Source organism: Condylura cristata, unplaced genomic scaffold, assembly GCF_000260355.1.
Source record: "Condylura cristata isolate star-nosed mole 26May11 unplaced genomic scaffold, ConCri1.0 scaffold00020, whole genome shotgun sequence".
Lineage (NCBI taxonomy): Eukaryota > Metazoa > Chordata > Mammalia > Eulipotyphla > Talpidae > Condylura > Condylura cristata.
In genome coordinates, this window is record NW_004567121.1 from 9,582,146 (window position 1) to 9,599,892 (window position 17,747).

General features: G+C 35.0%; 1 protein-coding gene across 4 annotated transcripts in view; it reads left to right on the forward strand.

Moving 5' to 3' along the window:
- LOC105853159 (ankyrin repeat and SOCS box protein 3) overlaps window positions 1–5,904 on the forward strand; it is a 102,605-nt gene extending 96,701 nt beyond the window's left edge. For all 4 annotated transcript variants that reach the window (XM_004686203.2, XM_012727435.1, XM_012727433.1 and 1 more), the window contains exon 10: window positions 4,351–5,904. In XM_004686203.2, coding sequence (XP_004686260.2) covers window positions 4,351–4,556 — 206 coding nt within the window. In that variant the 3' untranslated portion in view covers window positions 4,557–5,904. The remainder of the gene's footprint in view (window positions 1–4,350) is intronic.
- Window positions 5,905–17,747: the final 11,843 nt, after the last annotated feature.

Genomic DNA, 17,747 nt, shown 5'->3' on the forward strand with positions numbered 1-17,747 from the left:
AAAAAAAAAAAGATTCTTATACCTTTAATAAGATAAGTGAAGTTATTTGAAATGTCTTTTTCATTTTATCTGATTCTTTTAATTTTACATATTTTATAGTGTAAATAATGTTCATTTACTAGTCTTCATATAATTTATGCATAGGTAAATACATACACAGGGCTGTATACTCAAAAACTTCACTAATTAGGTGTATAATCAAAACATTTGGATAGGTTTCCTAGGATTCTTACGATATTTTCATTTTGTAAAATGCTTTTGTAAATATGTTCTAACTTGATCTCATCAAAACCTTTTGTTGCGTTTTGGTGTCATTATGTCTATTTTCTCATCCTCATTGTACAGAGGAAGAACTGAAAGGCTGAGTATTCTTTTGATTCATCCTATTCATTGCTGTTCTATTGCTCATTTCTTTACCTTTTGATTCCAGCCCATATCTATTATTAAAGGACTGGGACAGAGGATGAAAGTCAAGAAATATATTAATGGTTAAAATATAAATTATAGCAGGTGGTGTAGAAATTGAATGTGAGTACGCTTAATGTGGAAAACCATGCAATGGAACCAAAGAAATACAATTCAGGCAGGTAGATCAGCTGGATGCTGGCATGAAGGAAGGCTAAAGGTAATGGTTGTGTAATTTGCTATTACTAAACCCCTCCTCCCCCCCCCCATTTAAAGAAATATTACAACCTAAACCAACAGTGGGATGAACATGGAAAATTCAACAAGTTATTGAAAAAATACACAAAATGAGGTGATGGTTGTAGAAAACATTGATAGTGTGTGTGCACAATGTTTCATTCTACACTGTAGTAAAGATGACATTAATGAGCATAATGAATTAGGAATTGTAGGGTTTATTTTGATCATTGCTTTGGGTGTTAATAACACTTTATTTAAAATGTAACCCATTTTGATTGTTCTGTTAGTATGTACAACGAAACTAAGAAGTCATTTATAGAATGAAAAGTTGAAATTTGCTTGTCTACTAATAGGGATAAGTTGGATTTAACAAATTGAAAATGATTGGGTCAGAAAAGCAACTTAACAAAATGCATAGTTTTAGATATGATTGTTCTAGTCTATGATCAGTATTATAATCTGGGAGATTTATTTAACAAATTAAAATATGGTTCTAACAGATTTTTATGAAAGTATGTTTTACATATAGCTTCTGGGCTTTTTCATATATTAAATTCAAGTGATGACAGGATCTATTCTCAGCCTAGTGGCAACACATCTGGAAATACTATGCATCACTAAAGCTTGCATTCTAATATTGCATGCTTTGAAATATTGCATCTATGATTATAAAACTCCCTTGGTATTCACTAGCATATTAAACTAAGATGGCACTGATTATGAATATAGTTCTAATTGTTCATCAGGCTAGTGATCTGTTGTGCTTGTAGGAATAAAAACAAAATGGTGAGATTAAAATTGAAACCATTGTTTCTCTTTTGTATTACTTTCCTTTTTAAATTATTAAGTGGAAAGACCTTCTGAAACTTAGGTAATTCCAGTAATTTAAAAATGTTAGGGATTTAAAGGCCCCTAGAGTCACAGCATTTGGATTTATTATAGTATCAACTGTTGTTGATGGACACTGTCAGTGTGGGCAGGTCACTTCAGCTTCCCATAACAAATGTACTTGTCCATTTTGACATGATCACAAATAATTAAGCTTCCAGACACATACTAGCATAAGCAAACAAATTGTGTAGTAGTGTAATGAAAAGACCGGGAAAGACTTATCAGTGGTATAGGAGCTTTTGGACAACTGGGGGTACTCTGCTCAGTCAGCCTGTGGAATTTTTAAGTCATTGTTGTCTGTCAAATCTGAGAAACTAGAAAAGTATAAAGGATTCCCTAGGTACAAGTAAGGAATCTGTGTTGTATGACCATACTTCCTTCATGGTGTTTTAAGAAGACTCTACGTTGACAAGAATGTGCAGAATGAAGAGATTCAGTTTGACAAGCTACATATTAAAATCCAGTTGAATATGTGTTAAAATTATTTTAACTAATCTCACTCTAACCCAGTGCATTCCAGTTTTGCACTTCTTCAGTCAATACCATCTGACTGTTTACATGGCATACTCTGTGAACAGCTACTAGCGTTCTCTCTGGCTTCTCCATGTATGTATGCCCCACCCAACTGAATTGTGTGCTTAGTAAGTTACCCTTATTTCCACAATTGCATTGTATTTGTGTATGTCTGTGACACTAAGATCAATTGCTGTTCCTGATTTCACTGGGTAAGAAGACTTCCTTATATGAAATAGTTGAACTCAATTAGCCTACTTGTTGAAGTTGACCTTGCTTATTATACCTTTGGAAAACTGTGTGGTTTGCAGTTTGGGCAACATTTTTGTATGTGTTTCTGCTGATCTCTTGAATGCTTTCTTTACCTGTGGGTTTTTTTTTTTTTTTTCTCTCCAGAAGAGAGTATGAAGAATTTTTCATTCATATAGCAGGGTAAAACATAAACAGTTTCCAGCAGTTTTGTACAGGTTCCAAGAGTCCATTTTCTCACCATACCCACCACCAAATATCCTGTCACCACCTACCACTAACCTTCTTCCCACTATCTTCCCCCTTCCCCTGTGACTACCTCTTTCTTATCACCTATAAGGGTTTTTTCTTTTTTGTTTTCATTATATTCCACAAATGAATGAAATCACGTAGCATTTTGTCTTTCTCCTTCTGACATACTTCAATTAGTATAATCCTTTCAAGGTCCTTCCGTATTGGCACAGATGGCAAGATTTCATCTTTTTTAATGATTAAAGTATTATATTGTGTTTATGTGACACATCTTACGCCATTCATCCATTTTTCAGCACTTAGGTTTATCTCCGTGTCCTGGCTATTGTAAATAGTGTTACAGTGTACAGGAACATAGGAATCCATATATCTTTTCAAGTTAGTGTATTCATATCATTAGGATAAATACCCAGAGTGTGGCTACTGGATAATATGGTAGTTCCATTTTTAATATTTCCAGGAACTTCCATACTGCTTTTCTAAGTAGTTGTATAAGTTTACATTCCTGCCAACAATGGACAAAAGTTCCTAGAAATTGGTACTATTTAAACAAGGTGTGGGTATGAAAGCACTGAAAATAAATGTGCTATATTTTATAGATGTTGTAGTCTTCTTTATAATGGTTCAAGAAAATGCTCATCTTTTCTTAGACTAACATTTTAGGTACAAAATCAGATCACTTTCTTATTTGGTGTTTTGAAGCACTGTGATTTGAAAAATTTCTCAAACTCTGAATAAACTGAACTAAAATAAAACCATTACTCTTAAAATGTAAGGTGATAGATTTTTTACTTCAGTGATTTGGAAGATGTTGAAGATATTAGAAAATTAGTTTACTCAGGCCCTGTTGATATTACCATTTAAAGAAACCTAGAGTTGGAGTCAGATGAGCTGCTCTGGTTTCAACTGTGTTCTTTGTAGTACTTGTCTATGCTGCTATGATCCTGATCTATTTACTATTATTAAATTTCCCAGGAATTAATAGAATAATAATTTGATTTACATAGAAGTATTATTTTTAAGTTTCCAGAGATGTAACTTCTTTAGTTAATACTTTTTATTTTGAAAAATGAAACTTTTGTTATATGGTTCTTAGTTAAGTAAATGTGGGTGCTCCTTTATTTGGTAGTTAGCTTTTGGCAGCAGGGGTTGTAGTGACTGTGCTTGCACATTCACACATTTTGGGTCACTTATACCTGAGTTTGAGTCCTGGCTCTAACACTTACTAGATGTATATATAACCTTTGGAAAGTTAACTTAAAACACTACTTTCTTATCTCTATAAGAATATAATATATACCTCATAGGATTAATGAAGCCTATATAATGAATGTGCAAAGACCACATATGGCATATTAGGTACTCAATAAATGTGCCTCTTGTCTCTGTGCCAGTTTTAAAATTCTATTCTATGTGATGGATTAAAAAAAAGGATAACTCTAATTACATATTTACTCATTTGATCTGGTAGATCTGAAGATCATTTGCAATAAAAAATGCTGAGAGGAATGCAGCATTTGCTCTTGTGAGCTTCTATCATTTCTACTTCATGCATTTCTCAACTGATATTGTTGGATCTTTAGAATTTGAACATTTAGTTTTATGTAACCTTGGGCACTGATTTAGATTATGTAACCAACAGTTGGTCGTCATCCTAGTCTAAATAATTTTTCAAAGTAAGTCTAAGCAACATAATGACTCATCTTTTACCACATTGAGGGGGGGGGAGGGAATTTCTTTAATTGTATTATTATATCTTTCTACTTAAAACATTTTTGTATTCCTTTTTTGTTTCACCAGCATCTGTTCCATCCCTGACCCACCTTTGCCGTTTGGAAATTCGGTCTAGTCTAAAGCCAGAACAACTACGATCTGACAATTTTATCTGCCAGTTGCCACTTCCCAAAAGCTTACATAATTACTTGCTATATGCAGATGTCTTGAGGATGAATGAAGTTCCAGAACTGGCAGTTATTCAAGATGGAGAAATCATTGGAGCTACTTAATATGGCTCATGTCTTACTCTGAAAACCACCAAGACAAGGCGCCATGGAGTACAAATTCTTCATGATTTAATAGTCACAAAATAGATTATTGTTTGTGTGGTTAGTTAGATTTTGGGGACAATAGTTTAATGTGAATGTTTACAACTGGGCTTCCTGGTAAAAATATATTGTAAACCTCATTACTCTATTGCAGTTCCATTACCAGAACATTTTATGTTGTGATATTCAGGTACTAAACCATTTTCTGCTTCATTCTGATAATGAACTATGATGCTGCTTCTAGTGCTAAATACGGCATATTTTCACCTATATTCTGTGTTTATTGTGGGCTAAGAACTTAGAATGGAAAGCATAAAACTTCACAGCAAATGACAACAGTGGGCTTGAATCTATTATTTTATTTGAAGTTGAATATGTTTATAAAAGAAAAAGTTTTCATTCAGTCACTTTTCTGACAAATTTGATATTCACTAGTAAATTCAGGGGAGAAAATTGTCTTAAAGAGTATGGAAAGGGAATAATTTTGCTGCTCTTTTTTTTTTTTTTACAGTTCATTGGTACTCTTTTTGGCTAAAAAAAAAAGCTCCATTTCTAATCTGCAAAGGCATGAACAGACCTAAACCCAAGGATATATGTTCAATTGAAAAAAATTAGGTCAGTATTGAGATAAGTCACATTTAGAATACTAATCAGGAGATGGGGAGGGGCCGTTCTGTGGCACCATCTATAAAGAAAGAAAGTGTGTGTCCTGTCCCTGAGTCATTTAGTATCAAATAAAACATTTAAGCTTCATTCAGCTTTCAACACAGAGGGTAGCTTTAAGCCTATGAAGCAATCATAGTCAGTTCTATTGATATTATAATATTTTTACTTTTTATTACCAGATAGGTATTTAAATAGTTCATGAATTTTAAATCTCAGAATCTTAGATTGATGAGATACTGCCCCATTGGTTTCAAAATTGCTTGATCTGAATCTAGAATCAGAGAGCAATATGAAGGGAATCAATTAAGCTATGATGAGAGTGTGGGCACCAACTTTGGAAGGTTCTGAAAGCATTACTGTCATGATGGACAACGGGAGGTGGGGTCCAACAGAGGGCAAGTCCTTTGGAATTCTGTGACTAAAAATAGGTGGAGTGAGTCAGTCTCTAATAGGCCTTTGCTGCTTGATAAAAGCAGTGTTGGAGATATAGTTAAGGTCCATACAGACTCAGCTCAAATTGGAAATATAGTTGCTACTTGTAGGTAGATACTGAGTTTCCCTTTGGGTCTACAGGAAAAAAATGAAGTTAAATATGGAAAGCCAGGTGGAAATCTGAAACTTTAATAAAGAAATTCCAAGAATGTATGAACCGTGTAGTATTTTTCAAATAGTGTCCTTATCTTTATTTTAATGAACCCTAAGTCTCTGATTTGTAAAAGAATCAGTTTTTTAAATTAGGATCAAATGTGTACAGAAAGGATGAATATTTCTTTCCCTGTGTTAATATTCAAATGTATAATAAAAAAATTCTCTATAACTTATCATTGAGCTCTTAGTCTTAAAAAATATGAAAATTAACATTTCAGAAGCACTTAAAAGCTATTAGTACTTAAAACAAATACTTTTTTCTTATTGTATGTAGTGTATCTTTTTGACTGTTTATTTTGACTAATAAACTATGACTTTTATGACTTATAGCAAGGACTCCATGAGAAATCCAGTCAAAATATCTAAAGGCTGGTAAGTTACAGTTACAGCTTCTGATCAAAATAATACATCCAGTTAGTGTGAACCTTAGTTCACTACTTTACAGGTACTTGAATAATCTTAAAATCATAATGAATCTAATGGAGAATCTCATGCAGTAATTCTTTAATGGCTGCATATGTTATCAATGTGGGGCACAAATCCATTTTAAAAAGAACTGCCAAAAGTTCACTCTTCTTGATTCCATGTTGTCTTTTAAGTATGTTTCCTGGTAACCTTCCTCTCAGGATATCTTTGTGTAATCATTTGATGTGATAATGGTAGCCTGAACATTGTTTTATTGTTCTCTTCCCTTTTGCCAAATAGCAAGTGTCTTGATACCTAACTTTCTGATGTTACTCCTTCTCAGAGAGCAGTTACACACTGTAGTATCCCATGATCCTCGATGATGGTAATAATCTTTGACAAGCAGTTTAAGTGAAATATTAATGTCACCTAACTAGTCGATGTCTCTAACTTTAGATCTCTTTTTCTCACCTAATTCAATCTGTTAACCTGTTATGTTCCAGATCTTCAAATACTGTGTCAGGTACAGTTTGAATACATGAATATTTTGATTGGTCACACCTTCAAATTCTACTTCAATGTATTGGTCCTTAAAAACTTATAGATGATAATTAATAATGTAAATAACTACATATCTTCTCTGGTACAGTGGACTTATATTCCATCAGCATAGGATACAGAAAACAGTTCAGAAAATTAATCTACAAGTTTACTTTTCATTTTTATACCCTCTGATGTTCTCAGGTATATTCCCTGATTTATATTCTTGATTAGCTGTAGGAATAATTATTTGAAGAGGAACCCTCGGTACCTGTATCACTAACAGAAGCTTAGTGCTGCTGTGGAAAGATTTTAAATGGTGGGAACGGTTGAAAGAGGTGGTGAAGTTCTTGGTAATTTGGCCATTTTATATTTTATGATCAGGTATTTGAGATCTTAACAGTTAGGAAATAATCAGTAAAATCCCATACTGCCTTTTTAAAAACTTCATAAATTCATCTTACAGATAAAACAAATGACAACTCAGCCCACTGATTTCATACAGTAACACAGTTTTAAAGACAGTCTTTGAGCCAAAGGGATCTCTGAACTTTTCTCTTGAGCTGGAAACAGTATAATACCACTTTGGGTGTTTTTAATTCTTTTGATTAGAGCACTTGCCTCTATCCTTCCCTATTGCCAGCATCCATGGCTGCACCTAACTAATGTGTAGATAAGAGCCCAAAGCAAGAAAGTCCATTATTCATGACTCTCATGACCTGGGATACTTATCTGAAAGGTAACTGAGAGTGGGTTGTGCTGGCATCAGGAAAGGAGTCTTACATTCTAATTAGAGCTAATGTTGGATCTCTGATTCATTCTCTAGAAAACATTCTCTCATTCTCTAGAAGGCTTCAGATAAATATGACCTATAGTTGAGGGCTTAGATTCTATCATGGTAATTTTATAAGTAAACTTGTTTTCTTTCTTCACTCTTTTTTCATTTTTTAGCAATATATTTAAGGAAACTATAGTATTCCTGGTACAACTTAATGAGGTTTCTTGATTTGCTATCTCTTTTTCAAAGATTTTTTCTCTTTGAGGATGATTTAGTCTGTTTAATCTCATTTGCATTTATTATTTTCATTAAATGACAGGTGGTCATTAATATAAAATACTTTGCAATAAATAAACTTTTTGGTTGGAATCACTAAATGTGGTTTTATGAGACAGGGAACTGATTATACTTTGCATTTTTGTGATGTTGATATAAATATGTGTAGTGACAGTAATTCAAACTGAGGCACCAGTTTGAATTACATTTTTATGGAAATATATACTTTTAAATAATTTAGCACAAGTTTTACAAAACCTTCTGGAGTTACTTTAGTGAATAAAATAAAAGAACATCTAACCTTTTGCTATGCTCGTAAAAATAATTAAAATTAATAGCAGTAGTGCACTAGCAGCACAGTTTGTGTTTTGTTTTTGTTTTTGTTTTTGTTTTTAAAGAAATACCTATTTAAGAAAAGCAATTCTTTAAACTTTTAAAAAAGGGAAAAAAGGCAATAGGGCCCTACTTTAAATTATTCAGACGATGTTAGGGTATTTGTTTATCTTGGATTAAAAAAGAAATCTATACAAATTTGAAGGTTTTTTTTTTTTTAAGGTAAAGCACTTTTACAATTTTATGCCTTGATTAAGCACTTTATTATGTTAATAATAACTGCAGTCAAGTTTAAGCTCTGAGTTATCACAACTTCTGAATTGATAAGAATGGGAAATGATACAGCATTTCTGGGTTGAATCTTTTCCTGAGATCCCACCATAAAGCTAACAACCCCTCCTTCCTATTTGTAAAGAAGAGAATGAAGGTAAGACCTTTGTGAACTCCTGTAATCCTTTGGTCATAACCCAGGGGAGTCCTGAAATTATGTACCTTTTGCTTTATTCTAATGTAAGTAATATGTATTTTATTTTTAAAAAGTTTTATTTATTTATGCATACAAGACTGGTGGGTAGTCTAGAGGTGTGTGGGTTGGGGGGGGTGGTAAGTGGATTCACCAGAGACAAAGTGGGGAGCAGAATAGGCAGATGTATGAGAATACTCTACTGAGAGGAGCAACAGGTGATGTCTGATGCATCATGTGGGTCACCTCCCTGGCTGGGTGGGGATCGAACTATTCCTGCAGTGGCTGGAGACACCTGTGCCACCAGGAAGGCCCTGTTTGGTTTGTATTTTCTTTCTTTTTTTTTTTTTTTAAGATTTATTTATTTATTCATACAGAACTGGGGTACAGGCCAGAGATGCGGAGGGTGAGAGGATTCACCAGGGACAGAGTAGGGAGCAGAATAGGCAGATTGACGAAGTACACTGCTGAGGGGAGCAGCGGGCGGGTCAGGAGAGGTCTGCTGCGCCATGTGGATCTCTTCCAGGGCAGGCCGGGATCGAACTCATGCGGAAGTGGCTTAAGCTTCTTAGTGCAATGCTTTAACCGCTGCACCACCAGGGAGGACCTGGTTTGTATTTTCATTGAAGGAATTTAAAATACTGTTGTTGGAGTGAAGATTAGTGCCTGCATGGTATTTCTATTTCATATGTAGCACTAATCGATGAAACAGAACAGGTGGTAATTGCCATTAGCTCACTGAAACTTTTAAATAGCATCTGTTTGTCTCTTACCAATAATGGTTAGCGTAACTTTTTTTTTTCCTTATGCAGATGATAAAAGGCGATCATGAGTTATTATAAGATGCTAATTTATACCCTAACATGATGCAGTAGATGAAGAAGAGAGTCCATTTGAGGAGTAAATATGACTATGATCTGAATCAAACAATAGATAGTTGTAATACTTGAAATGATTACAGATTGTTGAATCAAACAATATGTGCCAAAAATACCAAATCCAAATGAGTAGTTCCAATATATGGAAGTGTTGGTTTGTAATGTGTAGTCTGTATTTTGGTTTTCACACCATTTTAGACAATAAAATACTCAAATCCTTATTTTTTAAATCCTATTGGTAATTATTTGGTTTTATTGAGCCCACTCTTACATGTCATAGCAAGTTATTTATATTAATATCCCTTAACTGATATTCTCTGATATCCTTTATAGGAAAAGCCTTTTCTCTAATATGCTTTAAAATCAGTGTTTTTCCATTTTTAAGTATTAATACAAATATGGAATTTTTGAAGTTTTCAGCAGTTATTACCCTTGTTTGAATTGTTAGTATTTAAAAGTCTTTGGAAGCTTCTATTAAATAAATAGATTGTGTTTGCTTTCTATTAATAAGATATTCTGGTTTTAACTTGTATGCTTTCTTCCTCAAACTTGGAGTCATTTTTCCAAATAACTTTTTTCACTTTTCCAGAAATGATATCACTTAGACTGGAATATATTTTCCACCAGAGAGAGGAGAGAGGGGTAGTAAGAGAGAGAAGAGAGGGGTAGAGAGAGAGGGAGAGGGCGAGGGAGAGACTATGGGAAATGAAAAAGTAGGTATATTTATTTCTGTTGGTTTGGTTATTTTAGAAATCAGTATTCTGTTTATATTCTCTGTATGACTATAATATTCTTACATATTTCTTACATATGTATTTCCTTTCTTATATGTGGAGGGGACTATTTGAAAGGTGTGCATCCTTTGATCTGCTAATTAACTAATTAATTAATTAATTGATGTATATCCAGAGAATTACTGTCAATCCAGAGAATTGATAGTGGACTGAGACTTATAGAGAAAGAAGATACTTTTGTCATCTTCGGACCATAGTTGCTATGGTATTTAGAGAGTCTTATGCTGAGAGAGGCTTATATAGACAAAAATAAAAAATGGAAACCTGCCCCAGACTCCAAAGAACTTTACACGTCAAGGCTAGTGAGTCAAGGGAGTAGAATACAATTTCTCCCCCTGTCCACATAGAACAGTTTTATTTGAAATTATTATTGATCCTTGCAGTCACTTTGAGCCTTTATTCATTCTGACAGTCTTTAGTTCTTCATCTGTAGTCTCCTCCAATAATTTGCATCACAAACTCAGAATCACCGAGGAGTCCTTTAAAATTGAGGTTTTACTCTGGGGGAACTGGATGTGAGAACAGTTTTACTATAATAACAGTAGCCATAAATATTTTAAGTGTGATTCATATTGAGTGGGAAACCTCAACGGAAGGGATTTTGCTCACTCTGTATTAGAAGTAGCAGAGTTTGTTGGACATTACATCATCAGAAATAAGCTTTATTATTTCTGTTTGCAAAGAATATAAGTAATACTTGTCTTGACCATCCTTTGGTTATATATCCAGGATATTTATAAGTCTAAATGAGATTCTTTTAATTAGTTCAGGGGCAGTTTATTCATTTTGTCCTATTACAATCACCTAAAAACCTACTTAAAGAAATAGGGGATGTTTATGACCTGTGACTAGTACCTAGCAATTATGATGGACAATGACTTTTGTCATTTAAGAGCTACTTGAGGAAGAAGAAAGACTTTCAGTGATAGGTGGAACATTTAAAAATCTAATGAACTGTTGTTAATGCTTCAGTAATAAAAATATAATGGTTTGTTAGATGTAAAAATTGCATGAAATTTAAAGACAATTTTGAGGTTAGAATGGGAGATTTGCACATAATTGTGTTGATTGTGATGAAAATTAACTTGCTTTTAGTAAAAATATATTAGGGGGTATACTTATTTTATGCTTCACATATGTTCTGTGCCTTGGAAAGACATTAGATATTAGTGATGGGTTGATTTCAGATCAATTATTGCTTTGTGCTAGGTTTTGTGGTTTTAAAGTATTGTTCAAATGGGATATACTTTGGAAGAGTTCAGTGGAAAGGTGGTGGATGCAAAACTCTGTAGAGAGTACTGGGAATCAAATGACAGTTTCTTTTCTAAAAACATACCCAGGGGATGATTTGAACAGCTAGTTTCTTTCCAGAATCTTTGAATTCAAACACGAATAGCTGCAGGAACTAGTTCAACCCACACACTTGCTGTCTGGCACCTTAATTTTTTCTAAAGGGCAGAATTGGATTGAGCCATTAATTTGTTCAGTTCACTTATTTTTACATGATGAAAAATTTATTTTAGAATTAGCTAACTAGACTCAATTTAGATGGTCCCAATTTTATTGGCAACATCCAAAGCATCACAGTCAGGATCCAGTCAAACCTATGTCATTTTCTCCCCATCAGGTGTGATGGGTGTTGTCCTCGGCCACATCAGTGTCACAGAGCCCTTTCACAGCCTGTTTGATTTGGTGCTTGTTGGTTTTGACATCGACAGTGAACACAGGTGTGTTCTGTCCTCTTCATGACTCATCAGTGGTCAGAGGGAACTTGATGATAGCATATTGGCCTACCTTGTTTCTCTTGGGAGCACTCTTCCAAGGCTATTTGGATTGCGTTTGGTTTTGCAGTGTCTTAGGCCTCTGAAAGGTGGGTGATGTATGGATTTCTTTTGCTTGTGACTGTGGATGCCTTTCAACACTCCTTTCTTGGCCTTCAAGGCTTTGGGAGAAACAGGGACTTCTTTACTTTTGACGCTTTCTTTTTGCAAAGTGTTCAGCTACCCCAAAATTTCTTTTTTCTTCTTTGTATAATATTCGATAGAAAATACTTTTATATTAGTTTTCTTTTACTGCATAACAAATTGCCACAAATTTAATGCCTTAACACACATTTATTATCTCAGTTTCTCTGGATCAGGAATCGATACGTATTAGTTGGGACCTTTAGTTTATGGTCTCTTATGAATTTATGGCCAAGATGTCACCAGAGCTAGAGGCTCATCTGATAACTTGCTTGGAGGAGAACCTGCTTCTAATCTGTGTGTTTTTGGCAAGATTTAGTTTTTTGCAGCCTGTTGGATTGTAGGCCTCTTGCTGGCTGTTCAGAGACTACCTGAAAATTTAGGTAGCTGTTGTCGAGAAGCCATGCTCATTTATTGCCATGTGAATCTCCCCTCTGTGGCTACTTACTTCATCAAAGTCTCTTGCTAGCAAGACAAAAGTCTCTGTGTAATTTAATGATGGGAGTGACTTCTACCAATGTCTGTTTAGAAGCAAATCACAGGTGATATCCACAGATGTTGGGATAACATTATACTAGGAAGTCCTTAATACTAGGATGTACAAAGAATTGGAGGTTATTTTAATATCTGCCACAATATTATTAATATTAAAAGAATGTTCTTTTAGAAAAAAAATGAATGATATGGAGAATTAAAAAAAACAAAAACAAACCCATAGTCCCAATACTCACAGATAGGAGCCACACTATTTTGGTTCATACTCTTCCAGTTATCTATTTTAGGTATATTAAAAATCTATTTTGGTATATTAAAATCAGAAAAATGTGGTTATAACTTGATATGCTCTTATGTAATCTCTTAATTCCTTGAGTATTCATACAAACTAGTGAATAGTCTATCCCATCTAAAGTGACTACATAAATTTATATTATGATTAAACCAAGGTTAATTTAACCCAGAGATTTGTGAATGTTTTCTGCAAAGGAAAAGTCAGCAAATATGTTAGGCTCTGGAGACCATGCAAGGCTGCTGCAGCCACCCAGGCTCTTGCCAGTGCTGTGACAGTGTGAGATCAGCTGCAGATAATTTATCACTAAGTGTGGTTATAGTAGTGTTCCAGTAAAATTTTTTATGGACACCGAAATTTAATTTCTTATGATTCTCAAGAGTCACAAAATATTCTTTTGATTTTTTTTTTTTAAGCAAATGTTGACATTACTTTTAGCTTCTAGACTGAGTGACCAAAAGTTAGTGGGCTGGATTTGGTCTGTGGCTGATGGTTTGGTGTATCCCATTCAAGATGGATATTCAGATAATTCCATATTATTAGTAGTATAATTAATGCTGATACTAACATCTTGTTAGCTAGATCTATGTGCCTATTTACAATTACTTGGGACAAATTCCTAAAAATAGAATTATTGGGCTAAAAGTTACATATAAAAACTTATGTGTGGGCCCTCCCTGGTGGCGCAGCAGGTTAAAAGCACAGCACAAAGAAGCTTAAGCCACTTCCGCATGAGTTCAATTCCCACCTGCCCTGTAGGAGATCCACATGGCGCAGCAGACCTCTCCTGACCCGCCCGCTGCAGTGTACTTCATTGATCTGCCTGTTCTGCTCCCCACTCTGTATCTGGTGAATCCTCTCACCCTCTGCATCTCTGGCCTGTACCCCAGTTCTGTACGAATAAATAAATCTTAAAATAAAAAACAAAACTTATGTGTGTGTATTGGCCAATTATCCTCTACAAAAGTGGTGGCAAGTTTATACTCCCAGCAATATAAACAGGTTTACTTATTTATCTGTTCTCTCCACAGTGGGTTTTAGTGCTTTAGTAAATTTTGCCAATTAAGTAGCTTAAAAATGTGAAAGATCTTCATTTTTAAAAACAATATAATTTGGGCTCTCCCTGGTGGCGCAGCAGGTTAAGTCACAGCACTAAGAAGTTAAAGCCACTTCCTCTTGAGTTTGATCCCCGTCTGCCCTGGAGTTTGACCCACATGCTGCGGCAGATCTCTCCTGACCTGCCCGCTGCTCCCCTCAGCAGTGTACTTCATCAGGGAGCCTGCCCTGCACCCCACTCTGTCTCTGGTGAATTCTCTCACTGCCCCTGTACCTCTGGCCTGTACCCCAGTTCTGTATGCATAAATAAATCTTTAAAAAAATATATAATTTTTAAAAGTGAGTGCACATTGGCTTAGTTTTATTTTTTTATTTTTAATTTTTTATTATAACAATTTATTTTACATTTTTACATTTTTTTTTTCCATCTCAATTGTAGTCCCTGCGGGTTTCCCATCACCAAGTCACCCGTGTGCCATCACCATAATCCCGTGCACTCCCCCCCCCCCCCCGTTTTTGATCCCATTCCCCACTCTACCCCCACAAAATGTCTCTGGTATATGGCTGTTCATTATTCTTGTTATTTTCTCTCCTGGTCCATTATATTCCTGCTATGAGTGATACCATCCGGTATTTTTCTTTCTTTCTGGCTTATCTCTCTAAGCATGATCTTTTACATTGGCTTAGTTTTTAAATAGATGTTTTAAGGATTTACTTCAAACCTGTAGTTTCTTTCTGACCAGAGATCTAACTGTCCGAAGACAACTTACCCAGCTGGAATAACATGAAAATATGAAAGCTACATGACTGCTAAGAATCAATAATAATATGCTAATGGCCATTACTGGAGATTATTGGTTAGAAGACTGACTAGTAAGGATTGTGCCTATTTGAGCTATTGTTATTACAATCACAGAAAAGATAAATTGATTATTTAGTTGGTTTGTAGTATTTAAGACAAAGTAACTATGAACAAAATGGAAATTAAAAATTTAAATCTATATCCATAATCCATATTTGTATATCTGTACCTGTCAGAGTTTGGTTATCTTTTCCTTAAACTCAGATATGATTATGTCAATTCTGTTATTAAAATCTTCTGACTTCTTTCTTGAAGGCATCTTAGACTTTTTAGCATAGTATCCATGATGTGGTAAGATCTGTCCTTAACTTATCTTTTTAATCTCATATAATACTGATTTCCCACAGGGGATAATAATAAAATACAATGTTTATGTTTAATAGCACATAATGTTTATTAAGCCTTAAAGTATATACCAGGTGTTGGGGTAAGTGCTTTGAGGTAAGTATGATTATTACTACTGTTTAAAGATGGGAAGATAGAGTTAGAATATATCACCAGCTTGCCAAAGATGGATCAGTAAGTGATGCTGGCTTTTCTCTCCTGGCCTTACTTTCCTAAATAATGAACTTCTTACTTGGTTTAGTGTAGGTTCTCTACCTAGCAGAGTCCAGCAGTCTCACAGAGGATAGCTTTCTCCCTTCTGTCTTGGAGGAGCTTTAGGAGTTTCAATTGGTTCAATACTCTGTTTATTTAAAAAAAAAAAACAGTAACGAACTTTAGAACAATATGCTAATTCCCCTCTTTTGGACACTTTGAGCATATTGAAATGCTCAAGAAGGGAAATGTAGCTCCCTACAAAATAATTCATTTGATAATAAAATTCTTGAGCAGAGTACTTTTAGTTGATGATCTATGGCAGAGTACATGTTTTATTTTTATATGCCATGGCAAAATATGGCAGTAATAATTCAAGACATAAGGGACAGTAATAGATTGTCAACTGTTATTACCTTTAATGAAATGAAAGTCTCTTTGGAAAATGATGGGGAATTAATGACTTCAGCAGTAAGCCCAGACGCTACAAAAGAAATGGCAGTAACATCTTCCTTCTCAATAACTTTTCTCCCTCTGGCTTCAAAAAAATGATTTGGAAGACAAAGAATGCGTAAGTTTATTAGTGAGAATTATGTGGCTATACGAAGTGTTGGGAATCCTAAGTCCTCCTGCGGTATATGAGCTGTCAGCTCTGCTGAAGGTGCTCGTACATGGGTTGCCGGTGATAATGCAGCATTCAGAGAGCTGCCCTACACAGAAACCGGAGGATTCTTGTTAAAAGACTAATACAGTTTGTAGAGTATTGCTGGTCTCTCATATCCTTTCCTGCCAGGCAGAAGACATTTCTTTCAAAGGAATTGCCCATGAGCAACATTGCATCATCATTCTCTCCAAATTCAAGAGTTGTTTCTATAGTTTTGCCCTTTCTCTCTTCCTTCAACTTATTGGGAAAATAACCCTGATTAGGCTGGTGACTTACTGTACTTCCTCATAACTAGAGCTGTTGATAGCTGTGTAAAGACAGGTCCAGCAGCAGACTTCTCATGAGTGAGAGTTTTCCAAGCATGTTTTTCCCCACTGGCTTGCACTCAGACACTGTCTTCACCCCTGGTCTTTTTGGATGATGACACAGTGAATAGTTTACCTGGCTTTTGGTTTATAACCCTCTCTAGTTGTTTCCTCTCACTGGAGTCTGTAGGAAAGCTATTATGCCTTTTACCCAGGCGGCTGGCCCAGACCTCAGTGCCAAAAGCTTCTGCTTTCCTGGAAAGAGGACCCTGATTTCAAGACAATATCGACGATACTAAGGACAGATGTGGTTGAGAAAGATACAAAAATTAGGAAGCAGTGTTCCCTACTCTTCAGAAGTAATGGTCAAGAATGATAGGTGAGAGAAAGACTTGAAAAATGATTTGTGATTCTGTTCTGTTTCACAAGATATTACAGGACAGCTGTAAAACTCATACAGTAAATATTGTGAATCACCTTGCACAGTACTGTTTTTTTTAAACTGTGTAGTGTCATAAGTTAGTGGATATTGTTGGAAGAAAGCGTGTTCTGTTTATTCCAACATGTGTTAGTATTTATTATATGTATTTAGTGAAATTCTAAAATCATACTTTTTTTTTGTTTGTTTTTATTTTTGTCTTCTAATGTTTCAAAATACTCTATATAGACAATTCACCTTATGGGAAAAACTCAGATTAACCATTTGGGCCTTCTGTTGATTTGTTTTATTAATTTGACAATCGAGTATATGTATATGCTTTACCTTGGATGATTCAGAAGACACTGTGAGGCTTGCACAACCCCAGGACAGATCTAATGAAGCTGCAGAACATTGAAATGTAGATACATTATGCCTGGGTTTACGGTAATGTGGTATTAGGTGGGATAGGAGGAAAAAGTTCCTTGTGATAGGGAAGTACAGTTAACAGAATGCTGAATATCCACAGTTATTTTGGAATGGAAGTCATATCATCCAGCACAATTAGAAAAAACTGCAACTTGGAAAAAAAAAAAACAGATGAATGTAAGTTTGGTATAAAGCAACTGTCCCACTGACAATGCACAGTAGGCCCTTTAAAGGAACTGGACAGTGGTAACTATTCACCAAGAGTTTTCAATGTGCCAGAGGAATAAGAACCTGGGTAAGAGATGTGCAAAGCGCTGAAGTTTAAAGGTGGGGTATGAGGGTTAAGGAG